The following is a 10,096-nucleotide window of genomic DNA, read 5'->3' on the forward strand; positions in this document are numbered from 1 at the left end:
TGCATTAGAAAGAAGAGCCTTGGGTTGGATTTTCTCTCTGAGCCTTGGATTGAGGTCTTATTTTGGGGAAGCAGTAGTGGTTAAAGCAAAGGGGTTGGGGGCCAGCACTGCTGGTCCAGGTCTGTCTCTGCAGTGGTGCTGGGCTGGGGATTGTTGCGTTATTTGCAGGGGCAGAGGGATGGTTGCTTTTGGAGGTTGCAATATAGTGACCCCCCAACCCTCCCCAGAGCTCCCTGCCCCACTCAATACCTCTGAGCACCTTAGTGGGAGGAGTTGCTGGACAAATTCAGTGGGAACTGCCCTTCCCGCCCCCATGCCAGCTCCCAGATGGCTCTATATAATGGGGAAGGAAGGGAAGAAGAGTCAGAGACTCAGCCCTGCAGGCAACTGTAGCCGGGCATGCCAGGAGTCCCAGCACCAACACTTGAGTAAGTCTGAGGCCTTGCTGCTTCACGGTCCCAGCACAGGGGAGGTGCAGAGACAGAGTCTCCACGGGCTGAGCCTGGGAGTGCTGAGATCAGACTTTGGGCAACAGAGAGAGTCAGAGAAGGGGAAAGCTTTAGTGCGGATGCCTGCATGCTCTGCCTACCTATGGGAGGGAAGAGAGGGATGTGGGGGGTCACAACAGCAACACTTGGAATGAGAGCAAAGGAGAGAAAGAGTCCAAGTGAGACCAAGGGCTCGCGAGAGGCTGGGGCTATGAATCAGAGTCTCCCTGGGGGTGCCAGAGCTGGGCCCCCTTCCCCTTCCTACAGGATGGGAGGTTTCGAATGCTATGCGGGAGTCTCAAGGCCAAGTCCCAAGACTGGGTATCATGGTTCTCTGGCAGGGCTGAAAAACTCAGTCAGGACTGCTCAGTGACTCAGTTTCCCCAAGAGCAGAAGAGAACTATCATCATTTCTTTGTGTCCCTTCTGCATTTCTGCTATGTGATTATCAAGCAATGCTCTGTGTGGGTCCGTGCATGCACCAGCACAACAGGAGCCCGGATCCAGGGCTGGTGTGTGCAGCACCCAACTCGGCGCAGCCCCGATCTCCGCACAAGTCAGTGCAGTCCCTAGTGCAGTGTTTCCCAACCAGCGTGTTGCAGCACAAAGGCGTGCCATCAGACATGAAGGGGTGTGCTGCACCATGTTGTTATGGCAATGAGCTACACTAGTTATGAGGATGGGGAATGCCTTAACAGGTGTGCCGCAGAAAAAATGTATTAATGTAAGTGTGTCTTGGGCTGGAAAAGGTTGGGAAACACTGCCCTAGTATAAGGAGACCCTGTCTCAGCCACCACATTTATGTGTGACAGTTAATGCCAATAACAATCCTCCTTTTTCTAGGTGATGAGGATCTCTGTATGGCACTAATGGCTGCTGGGAGAGAAAGGGGCTTTAGGGCATTGGTGGTGGGAGGGAGAGTTGGGGAGGACAGGGTGGGGGGAGGTGATGGGTTTTGGGTACATAACAGAGTTGGGTGGGTAGTTAATCCGTACTCCTTATAACCGTCTCCACCCATGTCCCCTGCCCCTTCCACAACTGCAGGTGGATCGAGTGGCTCTGAGGAAGCCATGTCTCCCAGGGGGCCCCGCGCCGCCGTGCTGCTGTTGTTTCTGATGCTGACCCTGATGTCTTCCTGGCCGACCGCGGACGGCAGGGAAACACAATACGAGAAGTTCCAGCGGCAGCACATCGACGAGCTGTCACACCCGCCGTTCAATGATGCCTACTGCAACACGAGGATGAAGAAGCAGAACATGACCACTCCCAAGTGCAAGGTCTTCAACACCTTCATTCACTCAGATTTAGCAACAGTAAAAGCCGTCTGCACACGGACTGGGACTAAGAAGCCCAACAACAGGTATTACAGCAACGACAGCTTCTATGTCACTGACTGCAAACTTATAAGAAAGGACCCACGGCAAGGCTGCGTGTACTGGGCAACCACCTTGTCCCGGAGGATTTGCATAACCTGTGAGCAAGTCCACGGAGCTGGACTGGCACCTGTCCACTATGGCAGCTACAAAGAGTGACAGGCAGATGACAGGCGGATGATCCAGGCTGACCTGGACAGGCTCAGCAAGTGGGCGGATGAGAATATGATGGTGTTCAACGCCGATAAATGCAAGGTTCTCCACCTTGGGGAAAAAAAACCTGCAGCATCCTTATAGGCTCGGCAGTGCTACGCTGGCCAGCACTATGGAAGAAAGAGACTTGGGGGTCATCATTGACCACAAGATGAACATGAGCCTGCAATGCGATGCTGCGGCTAGTAAAGCGACCAAAACGCTGGCTTGCATCCATAGACACTTCTCAAGCAAATCCCGGGACGTCATTCTCCCCTTGTACTCGGCCTTAGTGAGGCCACAGCTGGAGTACTGCGTCCAGTTTTGGGCTCCACAATTCAAAAAGGATGCAGAGAAGCTTGAGAGAGTCCAGAGAAGAGCCACGCGCATGATCAGAGGTCAGGGAAGCAGACCCTACGATGACAGGCTGAGAGCCCTGGGGCTCTTTAGCCTGGAGAAGTGCAGGCTCAGGGGTGATCTGATGGCCACCTACAAGTTTATCAGGGGTGACCACCAGTATCTGGGGGAACGTTTGTTCACCAGAGCGCCCCAAGGGATGATGAGGTCGAATGGTCACAAACTACTACAAGATCGTTTCAGGCTGGACATAAGGAAGAATTTCTTTCCTGTCCGAGCCCCCAAGGTCTGGAACAGCCTGCCACCGGAGGTGGTTCAAGCGCCTTCATTGAGCACCTTCAAGATGAAACTGGATGCTTATCTTGCTGGGATCCTATGACCCCAGCTGATTTCCTGCCCTTTGAGCGGGGAGCTGGACTCGATGATCTTCCGAGGTCCCTTCCAGCCGTAATGTCTATGAAATCTATGAGTGCTTCCCCAAGTAGCCAGGGGTGGGGCAGGCCTTGACCCCGCTGCATCCCTCAGCTTTTGCTTGGAGCAAAAGGCTTGGTCACAGAGGCCCCAAATCCACCTCATTCACTAGTTACAGTCAGAGGTGCAGCTGGGCTCACAGGGCAGGGACAACGCAGTGGGGAAGCGGTGACTTATGGCGTGGTTGCACAACTTTGGCAGCCGCTGTTATTCCCACATCCAAAGTTACGTCCCACGTCCCACATCCATCTCCCCTCCTTAGTCACGCTACTGCTTATTCATATGTAGTATACAGAACAGGCACTGCCAGCCCAGCCGTTCTCCTCTTCTGGCCCCTAGCGCCCAATATACAGAACAGCATCTCCCCTCCCTGCCCAAATCCAGAGGCAGCAGGAACGTGCAGCCAATCCTCCAGCATCCTGATGAGTCCTCAAAGCTGTGACCGAGCTAAACCTTCCAGCTGCTTTTTGCAATAAACAGCTGCAACTGCAAACTGGCCTGGGTGCTCTCTCTCTATGTGTGTGTGTGTGTGGGTGGGTGGGGAACGGCAGGGGTTTGGCGCACAAGAATTCATTTCTCTTCCCAAGAGGTGAAAAAGGGGGTGTCTCTCACACTGGGGGTATCCCCTTCCCTGCAGACACAAGGGAAGGCTTAGCCTAACACTTTCTGCACCCCTTGATGCCTCTTGAGTCGACCCTGCTCAGCAGGCTCCGTTCCACCTTGCCAGCCAGCTCCACGACCACCTTGCTCCAGACCATGACCAAGGAAACCTTGCAGTCCCTCTTGCTACAGAGAGATTTCCTGCTCTGTGCTATTCCCTGGTCCCCATGGCTATGACTCCTGAGCGTGAAGTTTCTTCCTGTGCAGTATGGAGGTGGGCTTCCCCTTCACCTGCAGCTAGCAGGGTGGACCGAGGGGACGTCGGTGTTCAGGGTGATTATGGGTGCCAAGCAGCAGTACCTGCATGTGAGATCTGGGAAACAGGCATGTAGACAGGGAGTGATTTCCTCATGGCCCCAAAACGCAGTGTCCCTCACCCCTGCTCAGACCTGGGAAAGCTCAGGGGCACGAAAAGTTTTTCAGAGAAGCCAATCTTCTTTTTCTGCTTCCCACATGAGAGCTGAAAGGATAAGTCCCAAGATGTAGCATCTGGACTCGCTTCAGTCCCACTCAGCAGTAAGGCATGAACTATCTATGCCTGCAGCGGAGGTGGGTGGAGAGATGGGGTGGTTGCTGCACATGGTGGAGTGTGGGGCAGATCTACAAGGGGTGGGGTGCAGTAGGAGAAGCCCCCTTTGTAGAAGGGGTGTGGGGCAAGCGCTCATGATGCCATTTTCCATGCAATGCCAAAGAAGCTTTATTTTTCTTCCTATTTGATTTGTGTGTATCGGGGTGGAGAGGGAAGAGAGGTGTAGGGTGTTCAGAGACTTCTGGGTCTTCTCCCCACTGAGGTGCCCTGCGACAGAACCACTAAGCCAAAACCTGGTCAAATACTCAGAAGGCTCTGATGTTGCCAGTCAGCTCTTCCTGGAAACCTCTAGAAAATAATGGTCAAGAGGCCTAGAAGCATACTGGGACATCTGCTCTCTAGTGCCCTAACTGTAGAGCACCTCAATAGCATCACTTCTAACACAATAAGAAGTGCATCAGTTGGGAAGGGCCTGTATCCTACACAACACTTCAAATTAGTGCAGGAATGTATGATTCACAAGTATATTTGTCCATGTCCAACATTATTCTTTGATGGTTTTGGACGTTCTTTGCCAAAGCAGTGAATTTGTCTCAGATTTATCTATGCGAAACATAACTGCATGTAAAAATGCATTCAGTCCTTGCCAGTATTAGTTCTTCCTCTCTGCTTCATGTGAAAGGCTTATTTTCTTCATACAGTAAGAGAGATTTCAGCACTGCCAAACTGTTGAATTCTGCCTGAAATTCAGCTGCATTCTTGAGGGGATACATTATTTAATAATCAGTGACTTTCTGCCAGTCCTAATGAGTGTAGAGAGGTTTGTTTTCAGGTTTTGTTCCTTTTTTTATTCCTTCCATGTTAATATTGTAAGCAGCTTTTATTTTTGGAGGTTGTTTACTTGTTTCTATCATACTGTGCTTTGGCTGGATGGTAATAATGTGACATGCCCGTCAGCAGAAATGTCTAGAGTATTATCACCTTCTTAAAGCCAGGAGAAATAATGATTCCAGGGAAAGACTGACATTGTATAAAGTCTCTAGCATACATCTGGACAAAGGCATGAGTGAAGAATCACAGCATCTTTCTGAAAATATGTGGGTCTCTTACCTGGGAGAAATGATGTATGTGAAATGCACCAGGATAGAAGATTGATTTCAGACCCCTACTTTGGTCTCCAGAATAATGATGGGAGGGACCACATCAGAGATTTAAGCTGTTCTGCATCCTTGTAAGGTAAAGAAACATTTTTCTTTTCTTTAAATATTCTTATCTTTGCCTTGGGTTGAATTGTTGGCTAGGTAGGTAAATAGATGGACAGAGAGATGGATAGATAAAGAGATGGAACTGCTTTGTCCACTTACAAATGGAAATAAGTTTTATATATATAGTATACTGATGAGCTATTTATGCAACAGAAGCATAAGGTTGTGCTTTAATGTGCCAAAACACAACCAGTATTCACATGTTAGAATATCAGCATTTGGCCATTTTAATATACACTAATTAACTTATTTGAATATACACATTTTTTTTTCAATACTGATCGTATTCTATTATTCAGAGAAGCTGAACAAAACAGAACAAAAACCTGGAAACTGCTATTTTAGTGTAGACTAAAATGTATAGACTAAATATATATCTTTAAGGAACAATGGTGTTTTGTGTTGATTTGAAAATATTTATCTACAGACAGTATTTAAATTAAAAGTCCTTAAATGTCTCACTTCTTATCAGGGGTTTAGGTTGTAGCCATGTTGGTCTAAGTATATAGGCAGACAAAGTTCCTTGGGTGAATTTGATATCTTTTATTAGACCAACCCAAATGGTTGGAGAATAGTTATTAAGCAAGCTTTCGGGTTCAAAGACCCTTCGTCAGGCTAAGGACACTGCAGCAGTTGCTGCGTGCTCTTCCTGGAAGAGCAACTGCTGCAGCGTCCTTAGCCTGACGAAGGGTCTTTGAACCCGAAAGCTTGCTTAATAACTATTCTCCAACCATTTGGGTTGGTCTAATAAAAGATATCAAATTCACCCAAGGAACTTTGTCTGCCTCACTTCTTATCAGCAGTTTCTAATTATCAAAATATTTTAGTTCCGTTTAGGTGAAATATAGTTTAAATTATTCTTTTAAATACATAACATTTATTAAACCAGCATTAATCTAGACATACATATGTAATTATAGACATTAGATGATACATAACTACATGCTAGCAAAAGGGAATGGCTTTACATGTTAGATAATGATGTGAGTTAAGAAAAATCAATTCCAAATGAAAGAAGCTCTTGTGATAATGTTACAATAATCCTAATTCTTCTCTCTTGGTGGTGATGTGGATGCTAAAATTGAATAATGCAGTCTTAACATTTTTAATCTTTTTTGAATCCCACTACAAGAAACTTGCTAGAAGTTGGGTGTGTTTATGTTACAATCATGCTGTATACCTCATTTTCCTAATTGGTTATCACATTGGGAAAATATGGGGATCAGAAGACCAGGTCACAGAGTCCAAGCATTCAGGGTCTCAGTCATTCTAGACACTCAGATTTGGAGATTTGGCCACCAAATCAGGTCGAATCTCTGCTGAATCAAGTCAGGGACCGAAGCTTCGCACAGCCCTAGAAAATACCACTGTCCTCGTAGGTGGATCCAGAAGTGGTCAAAGAGATGTCTGCCATACCACTTCAGGAGCCAGGGCAGGAGTGCATAGGTTGGTTGGTCCCCTTCAGTTAACCTTGGCATTGGAACAGCAGCCAGGGACACTGCTGTGTGTGACACTATCGTTCAGGACACTCAAGCGTCCTGTTGCATCTCTGTCTTTTAGACTAGAGTGCAGAACCAGTGTAATGAATTTTCTACACTTGGTTCTCAGCATTGTTTCAAAGTACCTAGTGTGAATTTCAGTAGCAATACATATGGACATATTTTACTCACTTGCATTTTTCCTGAAACAAGCTCTGTTTGTAGGGAGGAAAAAAAGGTACTTACTCCTCAAATGACAGGTCTTTCAAGTTGATTCAATACTATGATTTGTGATTTGATGAATTTCATGAATGTTTTCAAACCTTTAGGGTTAGCAGTACTTTCCAATGCAGTAACAGAGCAGCCCAACAATTATAACAGGACAAAATACTGCTTTCCATCTGCTTACGGAGACCGCGGAGTTTTATTCTGACTCAGAACCTCTTGGTTATTCTTTATGATGTACTGATTCTGGAATCAGAAAGATTCCAGTGCTTTAAGATGCCAAACCATATTTATACAACTAGCAACGATAGAAATTGATATATATTTATTTATAATGTAGGGGCTGACTAGAATTTTTATCTGGAATTCATTAAATTTAAGCCTAAAACACTATAAACCTTTGATTAACCTTCTTAGAGCCAACTTCTAATAGCAGCACACTTCCAGAAACAACAGGAAGTCTGTGAATGACATGTTAATATTATCAGCTGTGTAAAATTAAAACATATCATTTGTAATTTTGAGTGTGTAGCTCAATATAGAACATGCAAAATTTGCTCTTTTTTCCCTACCACCATTTTATTACAGTATTACAGATTTTGTAAAACAGTTCTTACATAGAATTTTTCCCTTATTTTTCTCTTAATGACACAGGTGGGGCAATGGCTTCCATGAAAGCATTCTGGAAATGAATATGCCGGACTATTCACCTCCTGGATGGATCTCTGGAACGCGAACCTAGATGGATCATTTTCAGGGAAAATTAGTATCTTGAAAACTCAGGAGATGGACTGATTCCTTGCAATTCAAACGTGTCTGTTTTCTCACATTTTTTGAAGAGCTGTATGAAATCTCTGATGCCATGGCAGATGCAGAAGTAGGAAACCACACTTTGGTCACTGAATTTATCCTCCTGGGATTTGAAATTCTTCCAGAGTTACAAATACTTCTCTTCCTGTTGTTTTTCATACTCTACATTGCAACCATGGCTGGGAACATCCTCATCATTGTGCTCATCATAGCTGTTCAGCATCTGCACACCCCCATGTACTTCTTCCTGGCGAACTTGTCCTGCTTGGAGACCTGCTATACCTGCACCCTCCTGCCCAAGATGCTGGCAAACTTCCTCACTGGAGACAGAACAATTTCATTCTCTGGATGCTTCATCCAATTTTTTTTCTTTGGTATCTTGATAGTTACAGAGTGTTGTCTCTTATCCGTGATGTCTTATGATCGGTACTTGGCCATATGTAAACCACTGCATTATGCAGCCCTTATGAGTGAGAGATTTTGTTCCAGCCTTGCTGCTGGCTCATGGATCAGTGGATTTATAGTTGCCTCCATTATAAATCTCTTATTGTTACAATTAACCTTCTGTGGGCCCAATCAAGTTGACCATTTCTTTTGTGACTACATTCCATTGATTAAACTCTCCTGCAGTGACACTTATGAGATTGATCTTACAGTTTTTAGTCTTAGCTTTATTTTCCTTTTGCCACCATTCCTTTTGACTCTAACATCCTATGTCTGCATTATCACCACCATACTGAGAATCTCTTCCACTACTGGGAGACAAAAGGCCTTTTCCACCTGTTCCTCTCATATTATTGTGGTGACAATTTACTATGGGTCTATAACTATAGTCTATATGTTCCCACAAACCAACACCCTTAGAGCACTGAACAAAATATTCTCTCTTTCCTACACTGTGCTGACTCCATTGGCCAACCCTCTCATTTACAGCCTGAGAAACAAGGAAGTCAAGGAGGCTGTAAGAAAAGTTGTCTGTCTTTATAGATCTGAAAAAAGTTTAAGTATTCTCAGACTTCATTAGCAGGTTAAAGCAAAATGGAAATAACAGAAATCTGAGCTGTAGAAAACGAATGGGTCCTGGCCCAGGTGTTTTGGGGAATTCTAGAAGAAAGAGAAGCTTTAGAGCGATTCAATATATTTCACACCCTGTTCTAATGAACAGATTGTCCTGACACCACAGTGTTCATTTTAAAATTGTTCCCACTAAGAATATTGAATGGGTTTTGACAAATGTACTCTTGTGCTTCAAGCTAGTATACACCCATTTTCTTCAACTGAAAGCTTCCTACACTTAGGCCCAGGTTGCACACAGTGAGCATGTGCATGCGCTGTTATTGAGGAGTGGCTGAGGTTGAAAAACCTAACCCCTTTTACCTATCGTTCATATGCTTGTATGCTAACCCTCAAACAGTTTTTTTTTTATTTTTTCCAGGACAATTTTGGAACACACTTGAACAGAGTTTAAAGTACCTTACTCCATCTCTATCTCACTGACAAATCCTTTGAGTGTAAATATGTGTTTCACTTACTTCACAGATGAACCTGTGTTAATTCACACTATGCCCTGGTGAATGAATGCGAGAATTAGCAGAAGGGAGACTTTGGGTATAAACAGTGACAACTGAAACTGCTAACTGATATCACTGCTGTTCCATGGATAACATGCTAGTCTTATATACATTTTTGCTTAACCGTGTCTTCCCTTCTCGAACATGGGAATTATACTGCTGAACAAAAAAGGGAATGTAGGAAGCTGAATTATCTTATGTAGCATTGAAGTCCTCACAAGAAAAGTGGTAATGATGGAAATGCCTAACTGGGCATTAGGAAGAGGTCATTGGCAGGCATGGTGAATCTCCTCTGTGTTATCTGCTTGCTTTTTGTAGCCTTGACTAATAAATTTGTAGTTAGACCTTAACTCACCTCTAGGGCCATGTCCAGACAAGTGCGGACATGCGGTGTGTGGCGCCACAGACACATCTGCAGCACCACATGTTATACATGCAGTTGTTCTCCATGCTGCAAGGGAGCGGCAGAGGACCCCTGGATATCCAAGGGCCAAAAAACTCATGGAAAAAAAAAGCTGAGCAGCACACATAGGAGCAGCATGTACCACTCAAAAGTAGAGGTGGGCCTCCCAGAGTCACGCTGTGGCTGCCAGCCATGCTTCACATGCTAGAATTGCCATGGCTGCAGCCCTGGGAGGCCCCCAGGGCCTCAGGTAAGGCTTCTGGGACCAGCCCAGT

At 45.5% G+C, this 10,096-nt stretch overlaps 2 protein-coding genes across 2 annotated transcripts; both read left to right on the top strand.

Moving 5' to 3' along the window:
- Positions 1-371: 371 nt before the first annotated feature.
- On the top strand, positions 372-2,019 carry LOC132251768 (ribonuclease pancreatic-like). Its single transcript, XM_059731698.1, has 2 exons — positions 372-428; positions 1,532-2,019. Exon 2 carries the CDS (start codon positions 1,558-1,560, stop codon positions 2,017-2,019), a length of 462 nt encoding a protein of 153 aa, XP_059587681.1. The 5' UTR covers positions 372-428; positions 1,532-1,557.
- A 5,678-nt stretch (positions 2,020-7,697) lies between these two features.
- On the top strand, positions 7,698-8,871 carry LOC132251769 (olfactory receptor 11A1-like). The gene has a single exon (XM_059731699.1). It carries the CDS (start codon positions 7,900-7,902, stop codon positions 8,869-8,871), a length of 972 nt encoding a protein of 323 aa, XP_059587682.1. The 5' UTR covers positions 7,698-7,899.
- Positions 8,872-10,096: the final 1,225 nt, after the last annotated feature.

This window comes from Alligator mississippiensis, chromosome 7, assembly GCF_030867095.1.
Source record: "Alligator mississippiensis isolate rAllMis1 chromosome 7, rAllMis1, whole genome shotgun sequence".
NCBI classification, from domain to species: Eukaryota; Metazoa; Chordata; order Crocodylia; family Alligatoridae; genus Alligator; species Alligator mississippiensis.

Coding starts and splice junctions, on each gene's coding strand:
- LOC132251768 (XM_059731698.1), top strand. CDS start 1,558: ATGTCTCCCAGGGGGCCCCGCGCCGCCGTGCTGCTGTTGTTTCTGATG.
- LOC132251769 (XM_059731699.1), top strand. CDS start 7,900: ATGGCAGATGCAGAAGTAGGAAACCACACTTTGGTCACTGAATTTATC.